We start from the raw sequence: 20690 nt of genomic DNA, 5'->3' as shown, positions 1-20690 counted from the left end.
ACAAATAAACTTTGATTTAAGATACACAATCCATGTCTCAAGGCTTAAAAACCCTTCTTTAACCGGTCTCCTCCCCTTCATCTACACTGATTGAAGTGGATTTAACAAGTGACATCAATAAGGGATCATAGCTTTCAACTGGATTCACCTGGTCAGTCTGTCATGAAAAGAGTTCTTAATGTTTTGTACACAGTATATCTCTCTCTCTCAAAGACAAAACAGAAAAAGTTGACAAGATGGAAAATAAATAATAGAATAAAGCAAGAGGCAGAGAGGCATCTAAGATATGGTGTTTCAAGACGGCCCCGAAGGATTGGTTGTATGAGTCGATTATGTGAAGTAATTAATGATATTTACAGACAACAAATGAGTCATTGAACACCATGATCATTTGTTTAGATTTTAATTTACTGACATGACAAAGTAAATTCAAAGCAAGAAGTGGCGACGATTAACACTTGGCGTCAAGGTGTGGTCTATTTCTGTAGTGTTGATAAAAGCCCCTCCCCCTAAAGCTACTTCAAAAGGACCTGTGTAACCGACCGTCTCAAAACTGAATTAACTGCCTGAACTTTATTCGTTAAGTACTGTAAATCAAATGCAGACTTCTCATAGTTGCTTCAAGCGCCAGATTTGCTTGGAGGCCCAGTGCAGTCAAAAACGTGATTTACCTGTCTTATGTAGACTGAACAAAAATATTAACGCAACATGTAAAGTGTAGGCCCCATGTTTCATGAGCTGAAGTAAAAGATCCCAGAAATATTCCATATGCACAAAAAGTGTATTTCTCTCAAATTTTGTGCACAAATTAGTTTACATCCCTGTTAGTGAGCATTTCTCCTTTGCCAAGATAATCCATCCATCTGACAGGTGTGGCATATCAAGAAGCTGATTAAACAGCACGATCATTACACAGGTGCACCTTGTGCTGGGGACAATTAATGGCCACTAAAATGTGCAGTTTTGTCACACAATGCCACAGAGGTATCAAGTTGAGTGGCATGGCTGACATGTCCACCAGAGCGGTTGCCAGAAAATGTTATGTTAATTTCTCTACCATAATGTCTGTCTGTAATAATGCCCTTTTGTTGGGAAAAACCCATTCTGATTGGCTGGGCCTGGCTCCCAAGTGGGTGGGCCTATGCTCTCCCAGGTCCAACCATGGCTGCACCCCTGCCCTGTCATGTGAAATACATAGATTACGGCCTAATTTATTTCTCTTTCAATTGACTGATTTCGTTATATGAACTGTAACTTCAAAATTATTGAAACTGTTGCATTTATATTTTTGTTCAGTGTATGTGTATATATATATATATATATTTCCACACTGATGTTGGAATAATACTGTTAAATTCAGAAATATTAGCCTGTGGTGGTGGGATGAAATTTTGGCCTGCCTGAAATGGGTTAATAGACCAATAAGAAAGAGTTCCAAACCTCTCAGCTAATTTTCAGGTTTCCCCTCCCCACTCAGACCACTCGCAGACAGACAGTCCTATCAAAATTCTTGCTCCAGAAATTGCTCTTTCCTAAGAAGCCATTTGTTTCTTTTTGACCATTTAAATTCTTACCTAGCAATTATTTAAAATTGAGATAAAAACAGCTGCATTGGACCTTTAATGCGACTCTTATTCCCATATAGTCATCTTTAACCCCCCACTGATCTTAAAAGTCATCCACAAAAGATGCTCCAGCAGAACCCCTTCACTGCCCATACCATTCTACTTCTGTATAATTCCTCCCTGCTACTAACTACAGCATAGTACACCATTATGACAGCGAAAGTAAAGCCCATGCTTACTCTAGCAGATAGGACTTTGGGGAACACGGCCCTCAAGGCCATCTCTTCGTTCGTTCCTCGGGCTTGCAGAGTCCGCTTCTCCACCCAGGCATAATTGTGCATTGTTCTGTATAGGACAGGAATGTACTCGAGTTTCCATCATGGCTTAAATGCGTCAGATGACGACTACCCGACAGTTTGCTTAAAAACAGGGCTTTCTAAGGCGACTCTTTGCCATTTCAAAAGTTGCATCAGCCATTAAGATGCATCAGTTGGTCAGAGCTGTAGTGACTTCCCTTTAAAATTTAGACCTTCACTTTCTGTCCACTTATCTTACAAATCAGACCACTGCCTGCCTCGTTGCCATAGAAACCAAACCAGACCACAGTTACAAACTTCTCTCATATTCCTCAAGAGGGGCAGTGATAGCTGAATAGAAGACGACCCCTGATGTGTGACTCTACCTGGGTTGTGACGTGTCTTGGATGATTCCCAGCTGCTGTAACCAACTAACTGCGTTGGATTTCCTCTCTGCAGCCTCAATTCACGTTTAGATACTATTCTGTGGTCTAGCAAAGCGGGACTAGTACTGCCACTTTCTGGCCTGGATGTTCAAAGAAGAACAAGGGTGAGAAATGGGGAGGTAGTGAGTGAGGTACAACCTCGAGGTTAGGTTTAGTGTGAAGGGTGAGTTTGGCATTGAGATGGCAGGGGCACAATCCCCTAACTGTGTGTGTGTGTGTGTGTTAGGGGTTGGCTTAATGCAATGAAGTGCAGGCTAATGGGGACTAGGGTAAGTTTAGGTGTCGCTATAATATGGCACAGTCGGAATCATCCTTTTTCTCCCGTCTCCTCTGACCTCCCGGCTTGGCTGCCACTTGACCTCTCACCTGGAAGCAAAACAAACATTCATACAGGAAATGGACAAGCTTCTATGTAGGACGTTTGTGAATCAAAGATAACAGAAAGTTGTCTTTTAACCTAGTACCAGAAAAGTACAACACTGCACCGTGGTGAAAGAGTGCAATGAGTCCTTCATATTTTCTGCTCAAATAAATTGTAGTGTGATGGAAAAATCACCAGGGGACACTTTCTTTACCAATTGTCTATACCAGTAGTCAAACATTTTCAGCGGGGACCCCATTTTTTCAGCCAGAATTTCATTTTGATTTTTACATCAAGAAATAACCTTAAATTCATCTCTTATCCAAATTAAAAGAAAAATAAATTTACTCAAAATTGCATTAAAAAAATATATATATATTCATGGGGAAGTCTTGAATATCACAGGTCTATACTGTTGTATTGTGTAAATCTGTCATACTGTTGAAGTAAAGCCTAGAGAGGGCACCATCTTTCCTTCTAGTAAATGTCTTGATAGTGTGTGGTTGGTTACCTGCTGTGCTGGGGCCTGGGAGGGACCTTGTTGCTGCTGCTGCTGGTACTCCTCCTCCTGCAGCCGTCTGGCCAGGTCCAGGTCACTGACGGGCCCCGGGGCCGCCCCCTGCTGCTGCTGCAGAGACATGGCCACCAGGTAGTCCTGGCAACCAAGCATACACCACGAGGTGAGTGAATGTGTAGTCATGGAAATGTGCATAGAGGCTGAAAACCTTAACGTCCATGCATGATTTACAGTACATACAGATCTCAAGTTAGGATCACGTTAGACACAGACAGCGTGGCAGTTCTACACATAAAAATAACGTAAGTATCTAGCTGCAGCATAAGACATGGAGATCGTCTCTGTGGCGCATTGGATACTGCCCCCCTTCTCAATCAACAGGTATCCTCAAACGAAAAATGGTGGCGGTGTGTTGTGGAGTGGGGGGGGGGGGTCACTGACCTGGTCGATCTGTCTCTGCTGCTGCTGGGGCGTGAGATTGTCGGGCTGTGTCACGAGGACGCTCCTCTGGGGCGGGTGGCACAGGCGGAAGTCTGAGTCGCAGAAGTTGCCGTCGCCCTCCACGTTGTGTAGGCTCTCCCACACCAGCCCCTCCTCCTGCAGGAAGCCCTGGTCTGTCACCAACAGGTACAGGTGGCCCTGTGGGGTCACAAGGTCAAAGGTTAGAAGTCATTCACTGGGGGGGTGGTGGTAAGCAGCGTTTTAGAGAACGTTGTGCTACTGCAGGGCGCTTGAGGGAACGTTACAGAACGTGCTATATGTCGCTGTCATGTACAATACAGTCTTATCTATATATGCCATTTCTATCTGCAAGGTTCTATATGTTGCACCCTATAGATTGAGCCATTGATAAATTCCCTTACCAACACGCACGCACACACACGCACCTTGTGCTTTATCATAGTGCTAAAGTGGTTGTTTCTGAAGAATACAGACAGCTCGCCCTCCTTGACTGTAGTGTTGAGCTCACAAAGTCCGTGGTACGATAGCTGGGTCGCTGTGGACTCCAGAAACTGCTCTGCCACCAAACCTGAGACGGAGAAGTGTCAGCATAAGAGAGTAAGGGGAATAGCTGTATTACAGAGGAAACGGCCAAGTGAACAGAATGCAATTGGGATTATTTGATCAACTTCCCATCAAGACCCTCATCAATAAAACCAGTTTATTAGAGCTGGGCTTGAATATAAGTCTGCACCACCTGTAGCTCACCAGGACAAGGGTTGGTGACAACTCAAATGTATGTCAAGTAAGGATTCAGAAGGTCCTGTACCTTCACTGACACGGCTGCTGTCGTCCGAATGCTTGTAGCCAATGATCTTCTCTACCAGCTGGTTGTAGCTTAGCTTTCCCACCGCTGCCACCATCTCAAGGCTCTGGAGAAAGAAAATACTTTTAAACTGAAGCCCAAAACAAGGGATTTGGGGCATTAATTGTGAAAGGAGGGCTTTTACCTTCACATGTTCTACAAATGTCGCTTACCTGAGGGTCCACCAGCCAGCCATGGTAGAGTGGGATATCCAGCAGGTCAAAGACGATACACTCTGGTGTGTACTCAAAGTCCGACACACCTGTGAAGCGCACGTTGACGTCAAGGCCCGTGGACAGCTTTGGCAGAACTGCCATGGCATCGCTCATGTTCTGCGGATTCAAAGATAAAAAATGATGTTTATTAGAAAACTACAGATGTTGGAAACCTGGGTTGGGGGTTACTACTGTTTCGATTACAGTCGATTTTGAGATGAACTTCTAGAATTGAAGATCAGACCATTTTCTAAGAGTCATTTGAATTAATATTTTTTGTTGAGATGGAATGGAATCGTACTTGCATACGATGTAGAGTTGGTTGCACAGAAGAACAGTATCAGCTGTTCCTAAATAATTTTCTCATATGGTTTACACCTCAGTTCCATTGACATGTAAGGTATGAGAATGCTGAAGGATAAAGCTAAGTGGATATGCAGGTTAATCTTGTAGTTCAAAGTTCACAAGTGTTTCCAAGAGACCTGCACTCTCAAGCATACCTAAAATGTCTGTCACTGTCGACTCCTACAATATGGTGTTTGAGTGAAACTGAGCAGTTAACTAGAATCCTCTGAGTTTAGCAATGAAAAATGAACCTAGGGTTGTCCCTTTAAGAAAATATGGGTCGACCGAAAGTAGTCTGTTCTTTCGACCAATCGATTAGTCAATTTTAAAACGTGTATTTTTCCATATGTATACACACCCTGTGTTTAATAAAATCAACTATATGTATTTAGCTTGTCAAGATCACTGATGAAATATGACACAAAAGACTCAACAGGGAGCAAGAGATCAAAATAACCAGAAGAAGAAAAAAAGAAAAAAATCCTCCTCCCATTACGGCTTTCTCCGATTCTGCCATTACTCTCCTGAAGTTGCTGGTAATAGGCTACACGAGGAGTCGGGAAACTCTCCTGTGGAATGCCAATTTATCTTACCATTTCTACCAATCTGCGTGCCAGTTATGGTTTTCATATGCACATTTTCATTTCATTTATACTAACAACGTCTTCGTATCTCAAAATCATTCATCTGGTTAATGACAATTCTATCCAAATCTAAATGAAACAAACTTAAAAAGTAACTTACACTGCCAACTGGGCTAAGTAAAAAAAGTCTATAAAAGCCAACAAATAAAAACATTGCAGCCTGCAGGTAGAAAATATCCTGACAAAAATACACATGGCCTGTCTGCAACGAACTTGAAACATTGTATCAACTATTAGCTTGGGTTGGGCCTGAAGCTCCTTGCAACATTGCAGAAAATATTCAGTGTACCAGTGAGCTCGGACAGACACAGCTGTAGGCAATTTGCGCAAGCGATAAGAAGTAATCAGGTAGGCCTATTTTATGACATTCCACTGGATCAGAGCATTACATTTTTCATTTTCTCGCCGAGTTGTTATCAAAATGGAGATAACTGGAAAGATATTGAAAATACATTGTGGAATTGTCACTCAATGGATGTAAAAATAGACTTTGTTTGCTTGCTGTTTGAGGAGAATATTCATTTGAGAAGCACCACAGTGGTGGTGCATTAATCCAATCAGAAATACTATCAGAAACACCAAATGGGCACATTTATATGCCTACATTTGCAAGCAGGCCAGGTAGCATATAAACCTACTTCTATGCGTAATCAGGTGCGTGTCCTTACTCAACATTGACAGGACTGCTCCAAACAAAAGACAAGGACAAAAATTGACAAAACTCGTAAATGGAATTAAATAAACCAAAACTTGTTTCTCAAGTGTAGCATAGGTTATGAACTCTGCAAACAATGTGTCCACTCCAACAATGAGAACAGTAAAATACTGGAATAATAATATATTGAATGCATTAACGTAACCTAACAAAAATTGTAGATTAGAAATTGAAGCAATTACCAGTAAATTTACTACAGGTGATATACCCTATGTAAATGGTGAATTGATATACCGTAAATTCCGGACTATAAGCCGCAACTTTTTTCCCACGCTTTGAACCTCGCGGCTTAACAATGACGTGGCTAATATATGGATTTTTCCCGCTTTCAATTTTTTTTCTCCAAAAGAAAACACATTCTTTGACGTGCTCAGTTTTTTGGTGGCATGAAGCTTTCATTAGACCAATGAAATTGCCGAACGGGTTAAGGTCAAACCACTTTTTTGTTTACTGTTTAGATTAAATCGAGCACTCTCAAACTTCCCATCATTCTGATTACGGTAGTCATTTTGTCACCCTCATCATGGCAAAGACACGGAGAAATGCATATGATGCAGCTTTCAAGTTGAAGGCGATTGATCTGGCTGTTGGAAAAGGAAATAGAGCTGCTGCACGGGAGCTTGGTCTTAATGAGTCAACGATAAGACGTTGGAAACAGCAGTGTGAGGAATTGACTCAGTGCAAAAAGACAACTAAAGCTTACTGCAAATTTTTTATTTTTTGTTACAAGCAGTGTTTCGTTAAAGCCTGTGTAAAGTTAATTTGTTTTAACCTCTTACATCTAGACGTTCCGCTAGCGGAACACCTGCTCCAATATCCAATGATAGGCGTGGCGCGAATTACAAATTCCTCAAAAATACAAAAACTTCAATTTTTCAAACATATGACTATTTTACAGCATTTTAAAGACTCTCCTTTATCTAACCACACTGTCCGATTTCAAAAAGGCTTTACAGCGAAAGCAAAACATTAGATTATGTCAGCAGAGTACCCAGCCAAAAATAATCAGACACCCATTTTTCAAGCTAGCATATAATGTCACAAAAAACAAAACCACAGCTAAATGCAGCACTAACCTTTGATGATCTTCATCAGATGACAACCCTAGGACATTATGTTATACAATACATGCATGTTTTGTTCAATCAAGTTCATATTTATATCAAAAACCAGCTTTTTACATTAGCATGTGACGTTCAGAACTAGCATTCCCACCGAACACTTCCGGTGAATTTACTAAATTACTCACGATAAACGTTCACAAAAAACAATTATTTTAAGAATTATAGATACAGAACTCCTTTGTGCAATCGAGGTGTCCGATTTTAAAATAGCTTTTCGGTGAAAGCACATTTTGCAATATTCTGAGTACATAGCCCGGCATCACAGGGCTAGCTATTTAGACACCCAGCAAGTTTAGCCTTCACCAAACTCCGATTTACTATTACAAAAGTTTGATTACCTTTGGTGTTCTTCGTCAGAATGCACTCCCAGGACTGCTACTTCAATAACAAATGTTGGTTTGGTTAAAAATAATCCATAGTTATATCCAAATAGCGGCGTTTTGTTCGTACGTTCAAGACACTATCCGAAGTGTAAATAAGGGCCACGTGCACGACGCATTTCGTGACAAAATATTCCTAAATATTCCATTACCGTACTTCAAAGCATGTCAACCGCTGTTTAAAATCATTTTTTATGCAATTTTTCTCGTAAAAAAGCGATAATATTCCGACCGGGACTGGTGGTTTTCGTTCAAAGAGAGAGAAAATAAACAGTGGAGTCGACTCGTGCACGCGCCTCAGTTTCATAGTACTGTGACTGGCCACTATCCAAACGCGCGAATGTTTTTCAGCCAGAGCCTGCAAAGCCACGATGCAGCTTTTTGCCGCCTTCTGAGAGCCCATGGGAGCCGTAGGAAGTGTCACGTAACAGCAGAGATCCCCTGTATTGGATAGAGATAATCAAGAAGGGCAAGAAATTGTCAGACAGGGCACTTCCTGCATGGAATCTTCTCAGGTTTTGGCCTGCCAAATGACTTCTGTTATACTCACAGACACCATTCAAACAGTTTTAGAAACTGCTAATAATTATATGCATATTCTAGTTTCTGGGCAGGAGTAATAATCAGATTAAAATCGGGTACGTTTTTTATCCGGCCGTGAAAATACTGCCCCCTAGCCATAACAGGTTAATGTACCGGTAGGCACCTGCGGCTTATAGACATGTGCGGCTTATTTATGTTAAAAATATATATATATATATATTTTTTTTTTGAATTCAGTGGGTGCGGCTTATATTCAGGTGCGCTTAATAGTCCGAAAATTACGGTACTAACAATCAAAACACAAACAATTCCCACAGGGAAGTTATGAATCAATGAATGTGCACAAACTGGCGGGAGCGAGTTGTGCATTGTGCAGCTACACTCCCATTCTTTTTGGACTGTGCCATCCCTGCGGCCTCAGCAATGGACTAGTTCACTGAGATGGGAGCAAAGAAGAACGGTTTCTAGTGCGAAATAAATAAATGTGTGTGTGTGTGTGTGTGTGTGTGTGTGTGTGTGTGTGTGTGTGTGTGTGTGTGTGTGTGTGTGTGTGTGTGTGTGTGTGTGTGTGTGTGTGTGCGTGTGCTTTTTCAGTTCTGCCCACAAATTTTCTATGGGATTGAGGTCAGGGCTTTGTGATGGCCGCTCCAATACCTTGACTTTGTTGTTCTTAAGCCATTTTGACAGCTTTATGTATGTATGTATGTATGTATGTATGTATGTATGTATGCATGTATGTATGTATGTATGAAGTCAGAAGTTTACATACACCTTAGCCAAATACATTTAAACTCAGTTTTTCACAATTCCTGACATTTAATCCTAGTAAAAATTCCTTGTCTTACGTCAGTTAGGATCACCACTTTATTTTAAGAAGGTGAAATGGCAGAATAATAGTAGAGAGAATGATTTATTTCAGCTTTTATTTCTTTCATCACATTCCCAGTGGGTCACAAGTTTACATACACTCAATTAGTATTTGGTAGCATTGCCTTTAAATTGTTTAGCTTGGGTCAAACGTTTTGGGTAGCCTTCCACAAGCTTCCCACAATAAGTTGGGTGAATTTTGGCCCATTCCTCCTGAAAGAGCTGGTGTAACTGAGTCAGGTTTGTAGGCCTCCTTGCTCGCACATGCCTATTCAGTTCTGCCCACACATTTTCTATGGGATTGAGCTCAGGGCTTTGTGATGGCCACTCCAATACCTTGACTTTGTTGTCCTTAAGCCATAACTTTGGAAGTATGCTTGGGGTCATTGTCCATTTGGAAAACCCATTTGCGACCAAGCTTTAACTTCCTGATTGATGTCTTGAGATGTTGCTTCAATATATCCACATCATTTTCATTCGTCATGATGCCATTTATTTTGTGAAGTGCACCAGTCCCTCCTGCAGCAAAGCACCCCCACAACATGATGCTGCCAGCCCTGTGCTTCACAGTTGGGATGGTGTTCTTCGGCTTGCAAGCCTCCCCCTTTATCCTCCAAAAATAACGATGGTCATTATGGCCCATTTTTGTTTCATCAGACCAGAGGACATTTCTCCAAAAAGTACAATCTTTGTCCCCATGTGCAGTTGCAAACCGTAGTCTGGCTTTTTTATGGCGGTTTTGGAGCAGTGGCTTCTTCCTTGCTAAGCGGCCTTTCAGGTTATGTCGATATAGGACTCGTTTTACTGTGGATATAGATACTTTGCACCCGTTTCCTTCAGCATTGTCACAAGGTCCTTTGCTGTTGTTCTGGGATTGATTTGCACTTTTCGCACCAAAGTACGTTCCTCTCTAGGAGATAGGATGCGTCTCCTTCCTGAGCGGTATGATGGCTGCGTGGTCCCATGGTGTTTAAACTTGCGTACTATTGTTAGTACAGATGAACGTGGTACCTTCAGGCATTTGGAAATTGCTCCCAAGGATGAACCAGACTTGTGGAGCTCTTTAATTTATTTTCTGAGATCTTGGCTGATTTCTTTTGATTTTCCCATGATGTCAAGCAAAGAGGCACTGGGTTTGAAGGTAGGCCTTGAAATACATCCACAGGTACACCTCCAATTGACTCAAATGATGTCAATTAGCCTATCAGAAGCTTCTAAAGCCATGACATAATTTTATGGAATTTTCCAAGCTGTTTAAAGGCCGTGTCAACTTAGTGTATGTAAACTTCTGACCCACTGGAATTATAATTATAAGTGAAATAATCTGTCTGTAAACAATTGTTGGAAAAATTACTTGTGTCGTGCACAAATTAGCCGACTTGCCAAAACTATAGTTTGTTAACCAGACTTTGTGGAGTGGTTGAATAACGAGTTAATGACTCCAACTTAAGTGTATGTAAACGTCAAGACTTCAACTGTACACACACACACACACACACACACACACACACACACCACACTGCTCGACAATAAAATAAAAATTGGTCGACCAACAGCCTATAGTCCAGTCGAATAATTGGGTTCACCCGTAAAGGAACCACATTGATTAGCTCTGAACCCCATGTGTGTCAGAGCCAGGTGGTTGGATCATGGTGCTTACAACATCAAGAACATGGGTTTGATTCCTGCATGAGCCACACATACCAAACAGATGGCTTGACTTGAAGTCACTTTGTAATAAAGAGCTGCTAATGACCATTAAGTGAATTGGCTGCATCCACACAGGTGCCACCCATTTGTTTGAGGCTTACACCTTACTGTACATTTTCAGTTCAGTCATTTTGAATCCTTGTTATTCCCTAAACTCCTTATTGTGGTACTCTAGTGGCAGCTGGTGTGACTTAGCACTGATGACACAGGCTTCTGCCTCTGCTGTGAACTCCACTTCCCCTTAAAAATTTGTCACTAACTTACACCCAACCACACACACAATTTTGTGCACACAGCTACAAAAATATAGACCATTGGCGGCTGCTGAGGGGAGGACGGCTCATAATAATGGCCGGAACGGTTGTAAATGGAATGGCAAACACATGGAAGCCATTTGTTTGATTTATTTGAAACAATTTAACTTATTCCACACCAGCAATTACCACGAGCCCATCCTCCCCAATTAAAAAGGTGCCCCCAACCTCCTGTGAAGTAGACAACGCAGACAGACCTGCACCTGCAGACGCACACGTCCAAACACAAATGCACCCACGCTAGCGCAGCTTCCGAAAAAACATTCAGACACCGACAGTGTCATAAATAAGCCAAGTGGACAGATGTGTGTTTATACAGAGGTGAGTTTACCTGCTGAAAGTTGAGCTCCATTCCCTCAGCCTCCTCCCTGGGTTTGATGGACAATACGCACTCCCCTGTGGCAGAAACACAAAGTGCGGGAGTATAAAAACAAAAATGGGTAATCTGGTTTTCAGACAGTGAGTGAGCCAAACAGAAATGCGTGTTATGATATACAGTGCGTTCAGAAAGCATTCATACCCACTTTGTTGTGTTACAGCCTGAATTCTAAATTGATTATATGTTCTCACCCATCTACACACACACACACACACACACACACACACACTACCCCATAAGGAGAAAGTGCAAACATGTTTTTAGAAATGTTTGCAAATGTATTAAATTAAATACAGATCTCATTTACATAAGAATTCACACGTGTGTCAATACATGTTATATTTACCTTTGGCAGTGATTACAGCTGTAGAGTCTTTCTGGGTAAGCCTCTAAGAGCTTTGCACACCTGGATTCTACAACATTTGCACATTATTCTTAAACAAATTATTTGATCTGTCAAGTTGGTTGTTCAGCATTGATAGATAGCCAAGTCTTACCATAGATTTTCAAACCGATTTAAGTCAAAACTGTAACTAGGCCACTCGGGAACATTCAATGTCATCTTGGTAAGTTACTTCAGTGTATATTTGGCCTTGTGTGTTAGGTTACTGTCCTGCTGAAAGGGGAATTTGTCTTCCAGTGTTTGTCTTCCGGTTTTCGAGTTGGATTTGGCCTGTGCTTAGCTCTATTCCGTTTCTTTTCATCCCAAAAATCTCCCCTGTCTTTTCTGCTGGCAAGCATAGCCATAATATGATGCAGCCACCTCCATGCTTGAAAATATGGAGTTATACTCAGTGATGTGTTGTGTTTGCCCCAAACATAATGTTTGTATTCAGGACATAAAGTTAACCTTTTTTGCGGTTTTACTTTAGTGCCTTATTGCAAACAGGATGCATGTTTTGTAATATTTTGATTCTGTACAGGCTTCATTTCACACTGTCATTTAGGTTAGTATTGTGGAGTAACTACAATGTTGTTGATCCATCCTCAGTTTTCTCCTATCACAGCAATTAAACTGTTTTAAAGTGACTATTGGCCTCATGGTGAAATCCCTGAGTGGTTTCCTTCATCTACGGCAACTGAGTTAGGAGTGACACTTGTATCTTTGTAGTGTGACTGGGTGTTTTTTTGTACCCATCTACCAATAGGTGCCCATCGTCGCACGGCATTGGTCTTCATGGTTGAATCTGTTTGAAATTCACTGCTCGACTGAGGGACCTTACCAATACAGTGAATTCGGAAAGTATTCAGACCCCTTGGCTTGTTACATTACAGCCTTATTCTAAAATGTGTTAAATTGTTTTTTCTCCCCTCATCTGTGATTTCATCAATTTTAGAATAAGGCTGTAAGGTAACAAAATGTGGAAAAAGTAAAAGGGGTCTGAATGCACTGTAATTGTATGTGTGGGGTACAGAGATGAGGTAGTCATTTAAAATATTCATGTTAAACACTATTACTGCACACAGTGAGTCCATGCAACTTATGTGATTTGTTAAGCACATTTGTACTCCTGAACTTATTTAGGCTTGCCATAACAAAAGGGTTGAATACTCGAGGCATTTTCCCTTTTAATTAAATTTGTAAACATTTCTAAAAACACAATTCCACTTTGACGTGGTGGGGTATTGTGTGTAGGCCAGTGACACAAAATCTCAATTGAATCCATTTCAAAATCAGGCGGTAACACAAAAAGTCAAGGGGCGTGAATACTTTCTGAAGGCACTGTATTTCTCCATGGTAATGGTCAGAGTTGACTGCGTTTCCAATTTGCTAGATCTTTCAATGACTGAAGCCCTTGGCTCCTGGAGCATAGGGCCAGAGATGATCTTTAATTTACTGCCTGATAATATGCAGTCTCTTTAGTTACTCGTATTTTCATGTGTTCATGACAACCTCAGTGTAATGTATGAAAATGTGTTGTTTACTGGAAGTTACAAAGCAATAACTTCAGTGTAACAAAGTCTGTATGGATGTACAGTCAATACACTTCCTTGTTTCTTACCAAGGTGAGCCATCAGGTCCTCTGTGGTGACTACTTCTGTTTGGGCGGGTAGCTTGGCCTGAAGACAAATCACACATGATTATAATTTGTAAGCACTTTCTTGACCAATGTTCATTAAAACAATAGTCTCTGAAGCTGACATCCTGCCATTTATAAACGTAAATTCTGTGTTGCCTCGATTTTGAAAGATGTTGATGGTACAAACAAGATTATAGGATTCAGAAGGCTTTGGTGTTCTCTTAACTACGGCTCATCACACCCTAACGTGAACCTGTAATTCCTGCTTCTAGAAACTTCCCTCACGCCTGTGTCATGTCACTAATTCTGGCATGCATACACACCTCGGATGTCATCCTCACCCTTATTCTCAGTCACCTTAAGAAGGCCAATTACACATCTCAATTGTCTTAAGTGGCTTTAGGCCTACTTCATCTGCACTGATCTCAAAACATATGACAGGGTAAAGCAGTATATTTTAGGAATATTGGGGGATTTTGCAACGTGCATCTCAATAGTCTAAAGTAGCCTTCTTTTTTTGTCTCCTTCCATTGATATGCACTGATCTGAAAAGAAACAGACCAGTGAATGCAAAATCCCCCAATAGTCCTACAATATACTGCTTTACCCTATCATATGTTTTGAGATCAGTGCAGATGTAGGCCTAAAGCCACTTAAAACAATTGAGATGCGTAATCATGGACCCCATTAGTCCTATATAGCTGTTTCTACAGTCCAACATTACCTTCCAGCGCAGAAACAGGGTGTTCATGATGGCCAGTAGGGGACAGGGCCCGTTCTCACTCTGCGTGATGATGGGTGTCTTCTTCTCCTTCCAGGTGATCCATTTCACAAAGTAGTAGGCCGGCATCATGGGCTCTGGGTCCGGGGCGGCGGTGGCTCCTCCCGTGGCTGCGGCAGCCAGGACGTCACTGACCAGGCCGGGGACGTCAGCAGAGGGGGAGCGGCCCTCGTTTCCCAGGGCAGAGTAGGACGACAATGGCTCGTCATTCCCGGTGTTGCCCTCGAAGAACTCCAGGCTGCGGATGGAGGAGGGAGAGTCGCTTGTAGCCGACTGGCTATTCTCGTCCGACCTTCCAAACATGGCCTCTGAGCTCTCCCCGTTCACTTCGGTCAGAGTTTGGCTCTGCGGGGTGGATTGAGCTTCTTCTGTTGTGTCATTTTCAGACATGGCGGCACACGTGGCGGCTGGCGTGAGTGCGGTTCCACTGTGTTTGTCAGAACCTTCTGCTTCCATAATTTGGGTCTTGACTGATGGGACTTTGGTGGAATCTTCACGGTCCAAGGGTTCTGCTTTGTGGCTTTCTTTAGCCACAGAGGACCCTGGTGTAAGGCCGCCCTCTTCAGAAATGGCCTCTGTCAGAGAGCAGTCATCTTTGACAACGCTCAGGAGATCTCCTCTGACTATCTCTGTGCCAGAATCCGCCATAGCTGGGTAATGTTCAATATAGCACTTAATCAATAGAAAATAAGGCCAAGTCGTCGGTAAAGACTACTTCAGGCTTAGGCTGTATAAGCATAGAAAAACAAACTCAGCCCTTTACATTAAGTATATTCACGGCTTTAAAAGTTGGCAGTGACCTTCTAGGAGAACCTCGAGGGAAATCTACTCGACAATCAGTTCCCTGGTATTCCTGAGTAACAGTGTCCTTAGTTTGCAAAACAGGGTTAATGGACGGCTACAGCAGAATCCACAGTCACTCTGTCGGTTTTATGTCATTCAGACTGTAAGACAGAGTGGATTTCAAAAAAACTCTACAAGATTTCCTCTGACAAAAGATAACGATATTTACACAAAATATATATCAATTTAACCTTAACAAAAGTACATTGCAGCTACAACCTAGAGCAAATCTATCTTTGGGGGAGGCAAAACTTATCTGGTTAGAAAAGTTGTGATTTTCCTGACTATACAATGGAATACACCAGAGAGATGGACAAGTGACAAGGGAGATGGAGCTGGTCAAGCTTGTCCCTTGCCTCGTGACATGGATGACTCAGTATGTTTTTAGGATATCAGCGCGGTATGGTTGACTTCTTAGCTTCGTCTGAAAATATCAGCTGGAGAATTCGCGTAACCATATTCTTACAAAATTGTACCATACCTGCAAGAAAAAAAGATCAGTCAGGGAAATAACTTATTCTCTAACAACACAAATGATTATTCTAACTACGTGATAGGACTGACCCCGGGGTTGACAAAATACTGAGATGGTAACGCTAACTATAAAGTCGGTCTAGAAAATGTTGCATCTGCCAAGTAACACCAGAACTGACTACCGTCCGGACCATAGCTGGCTATAGCCTCGTGGTGAAGCTCAGAAGTTGATAGCTCCCATCACTAACGTTACCCGGCAATGACCATCTCAATGATGTTGGCAGCTGGCTAGCTAACGTTAGCTGACCAGCAGAAAATAAAATAACTTACCACGAAGCCAGTTGACAGCGTAAATGGCAACAACAACAAAAAGTACTGAAATGCAGACTGTTGTTGGTTCAATCAACAGAAAACGTTAACGAGCTTCGCTGGCTGACAAAGCCATGCTATTTACATGCCACGGTCTCCTCAGTCGCTATCTTGAACTCGCTTACTCCACTTTACTTCCTCTTGTACTACCACAGCAAATATTTGTATATCTGTGACCACAGTCTGTAAACAATGATGTCCCGAGCTGCATTAACCACAGGGGGGGGACTCATTTTTAGATGTCATGCACCATGCTACAAACATAAAATACATTTAGTATAATATGCAAACCAAAAATATTTCGGGAAAAAAAAAGAAAATGCTCAGCAAATATGCGAATTAATCAAATACCAGCTACATTAAATGATTGTGAATGTAATCTTCATGGGGACACGAGTGGTTGGAGGAGAGAACTGCAGGTGTAAATATACTGGTCGTGTTCATGAGCGTCATATCTCCTTGCTGTGTTTTGTTGCAGAGACGAAAGTCTAAAATGTGTGTTTAGCGTGTAATGGATGAGATGTCTCACACTGTGTGTGACATCTGTGATATATAAAGAGGATGAACACCTGCTCTCATTAATGAAGGAACGGAATAAAATAGTATAATCGTCCATTCCCACACAGCTTAATTTCTCCCTTGTCTTGTCTTGACCATCATTCTGATTCTAAAAGTAGGATTTGTGTTGGTAAAATACATATACAAATTCTGGAAATATGTTGTGTTGATATTGTCATGAGGTGAAAAGTATGGGACACACAGCTCTGGAGGGACTTGCTTATTGGGACACCTACACATGTGACGTCATGAATTTACCGGCGTAAACACAACCACTTTCGAGTGATGTGGATTCCGAGTCTTTTCAGTGAGCCGGCTCATTTGGCTCAGTTCAACTAAAAGAGCCATTCATTTAGCTCCTAAACGACTCTTCGTTCAGTAGCGCTTAAAAACGTACCTAAAACCATAAACAAATGCAAATCTCCAGAGTTGTGGACTCGATTCACATGGCTTGGACTCGAGTCTGACTCCAGCCACAAATTTGATGACTTGAGACGAGACTTGATATAAAATAAAATAGCTTGAAACTTGACTTGGAGCCTCAATACTCTGGACTAGACTTTGACTTGAGACTGATGTATGGAGCGAGATAGGCGCCAATAGGTTGAACTTACATATCGTTAGGATCGTAAGAAAATCTATACGTAAATTGTTAGGATCGTAAGAAAAGCCAGCGTGAAACATGAAAAGTAAATGTTAAATTAGATCTGTAAACGTGCAAACCCTATGTTATGACTATGAATTAACATTTACATGTTCAATTCTTACTTAACATCTCCCTTTACTAAGTTACATATCTTTTTTATAAGTACAAACTTTTGTCAGTAATGTAATGTGGCAGATATGTCAGAATTGTCAGTGTGTCTACCTCGGAATTGCAGCTCAATTTCTTACACACGCACACACACACATACACACACACACACACACACACACAGTACTCACATACTGGAGAGACTTGGGTCACTCTGTTTTCATGAATATATAATCTGGGTCTATAAGTGTTGAACATCCAAAATATTTTCAGAAAATAAAGCTCAAGCACCAAGGAGATAAGATAGCATTTGTGTGTTACATAAATTGCATAGTTTATTTACCAAAAAATGTATTTACAAAAAAACACACTGCAATTTGACATACCAGGTATCAAGCACAAATGGACTTGAAAAATATAAATTATTGTGGTGCCCATCAATATTACAAACTTACAGTATCATATTTATGCTCATATATTATGTTAACTAATAGCAAAGTAAAGTTTTGGAATTGACCTAATCAAGACCAAATTAAATCTGTGTGACATGATACCCTTTGGATTTATCATTTTAGAATGTCAGTGTACTAGTTAGTACACAGTCCGGGTTTTAATCATGACCAGAGGGACCGCCTAAGAGCCAAATTATCCTAGGTAGATTTAAAACAGCATAATTCTGCGGTTCTGGTGAGAACTGGCAAAATGTTTCACAAACTCATCCACGTTGAGTCAGCGTGCCCTCCTTGACTCAACACTGACAATTCCTGAGGTGACTTAACCTGTCATCAACCATTGTTGTCCTAATGTGGGTTTTAATCAGTTTTAAAGCTGAGAAGCTTCTCTCGCAAGAAGCACTGCAGACTGGTGTAACGAGATAAATCTTACAAAGTCGAAATAGCTCATGGAAGACCTCTTTATAAGGTTCTAGAAACACAACAAAGTCAAGGAGAGTAGACGGTCTGTCCCTTCCACTTTTCTCTCTCCTATCAAGAACCCGCTTGGTTTGATGAACCTCATGTTTTGAGGTCCTCTAAATCTGACTCAAAGGTCTGAGCAAAAGCAAATAGAGGCTTCTCATTCAAGAATGTTGTACTCTTTGGGTTGAGAGACTGGACCCCTTGCATTATCTCGCAATTCTTCTTTGAAAAACACCTCTGCAGCTCAGCTGTGAGACTGTCAAGCACCTAATAAAAGATAGCTCTTTGGAAGCTCTCACCATCACTTTGGTCTCTATTTTTCTGTCCTACAGTGCTCATCATCAATGAGTCGTGAAATCTTAAGCTTGTTTTAGACTGTCTTTTACACACTGTTTGTTCACTTATTTTGCAGTGCTCTGCAATCTCTTCAACCTCTTTCAATAGTTCTCCAAAGTAACCCTCACTTCTGTGGTCCTGTAATGTGTCTGTAAAGGCACCTACTAGATCCACAGACCTTGCTAGGTCAAGAGAGCATGATTGGAGCATGTCAGAAAGACATTTGGCATCACCAAGCACTTTACAAAAGGTAACCAAAAGCCCTATGAAATGTAAATCTATCTGAAAAAGAAGGCCCCTTGCCTCCACTGATCTATCACCACTATTTTCAAGTGTGATATCCTGTAACACTCTCAGAACTGCTGGAAGCCTGTCCTTCAGATTACGGCATTCCATGTATCTGCATGCCCACCTTACATCCGTAAGTCTCTGTAGTTCCCTGGGCTGTTGCTGTGGATACAGCTCTTTCTGAACTGCAAGCCACTTGAGATGAACGTATGAGCCAGATACAAAGTTATAAAGCTTCTGCAGGAGAGCAAAAAAGTTAACTGCTTCAGGCACTGATTTTACAGCATCGACAAGAACCAAATTCAAACAATGTGCATTACAGTGCACAGAAAAAAATCCAAATCTTTCACTGTTTTTAATCCGTGTAGACACACCAGAATGCTTTACGCTCATGACGGATGCACCGTCTGTCACGACTTCCGCCGAAGTCGGTCCCTCTCCTTGTTCGGGCGGCGTTTGGCGGTCGACGTCACCGGCCTTCTAGCCATTGCCGATCCACTTTTCATTTTCCATTTGTTTTGTCTTTGTCTTACACACCTGGTTTCAATTCCCCAATTACTTGTTCATTATTTAACCCTCTTTTCCCCAATGTTTGTTTGTGAGTAATTGTTTGTATGTAAGACGGTCCGTTATGTGGGCTTGCTTTATTGTATATTATTTGCCTATTTTGAGTAAATTAGGTTTATTTACTCATATCTGCTGTCCTGCGCTTGACTCCTCTACACAAGCTACACACAGACCACATTACACCGTCATAGCCTTGCCCCACACGATTATTTCTGTAGTCCAGACCATGTTTTTCAAGGCAATCAAATTTAATTTTTGTGAGACCTCCTGCATCTAAGCTTTCAGCTGACTGAAAGTGTAAAAAGCTTTCATGGACAGTACCTCACAGCTAAAGACTTTTTTCTTTAAATCTTTGGTTTCATCTGCAATTACACAAAAAACTTCCCTTTCTTTTACTTCTCTTATTATTTCACTTTGTACCATCTCAGCTAAACCCTCAAGAACTTTGTTCTGGATTTGGTGGCTTGTGTACTTAGCATTGCCACATGCATTCATCCTTTTCTCTATGAGGGTCATGCTTTGCTATTTCTTCTAAGATTGTCAAAACATTACCCTTGTTGTGAGAGTCATCAGACACTCGATGACCTCTCTGCGCTTTATTTTGAGTGGCAGTTAATAGGAGAACATCTGCAATTGTTTTAATGTAAGTACAGTTTTCTGGTCCTCATTTATGACATCTAACATTGATGAGTTGCTGTCAATAGCCCTTTTACGCTGATTCCAAGCATACTGTACATAGCATTGATATGATGCCCTGCCTTCGAATGGAGCTTAAACCCAGAATCTTTAAACAACGCCTTTTTCCAGTTACAAAAACCTGACTGTGATGTGAAGGCAGATTCAGGTGTATTGGGCAGAGAAAAATGCCTACAGGCGAAACAATAAGTTGAATCTTGATTTACAGAATATTCAAGCCATGAATTGTCCTTATACCAGGAGCTGTTGAAAGCCCTTTTCCTAGTACCATGCTGAGTTCTGGGAAATGTTTTCAAACACAATCTCTGGATCTTGAAATGTCTGAAATACACATTAAATAATGTGTCATATCTCTATGG

General features: G+C 41.4%; 1 protein-coding gene across 1 annotated transcript; it reads right to left on the bottom strand.

The window, feature by feature from the left end:
• Positions 1 to 387: 387 nt before the first annotated feature.
• LOC106588341 (ubiquitin carboxyl-terminal hydrolase MINDY-1) lies at positions 388 to 16590 on the bottom strand. Its single transcript, XM_014177224.2, has 10 exons — positions 16177 to 16590; positions 14473 to 15853; positions 13731 to 13788; positions 11680 to 11744; positions 4665 to 4823; positions 4456 to 4558; positions 4073 to 4215; positions 3627 to 3824; positions 3180 to 3323; positions 388 to 2673 (listed from the first exon to the last, which is right to left on the bottom strand). The coding sequence occupies exons 2-10, from the start codon at positions 15175 to 15177 to the stop codon at positions 2593 to 2595; spliced, it is 1656 nt and encodes a 551-aa protein (XP_014032699.2). The 5' UTR covers positions 15178 to 15853; positions 16177 to 16590; the 3' UTR covers positions 388 to 2592.
• Positions 16591 to 20690: the final 4100 nt, after the last annotated feature.

The sequence above is a fragment of the Salmo salar genome, chromosome ssa27, assembly GCF_905237065.1.
Source record: "Salmo salar chromosome ssa27, Ssal_v3.1, whole genome shotgun sequence".
Lineage (NCBI taxonomy): Eukaryota > Metazoa > Chordata > Actinopteri > Salmoniformes > Salmonidae > Salmo > Salmo salar.
This window is presented reverse-complemented; position numbering and strand designations above follow the sequence as displayed.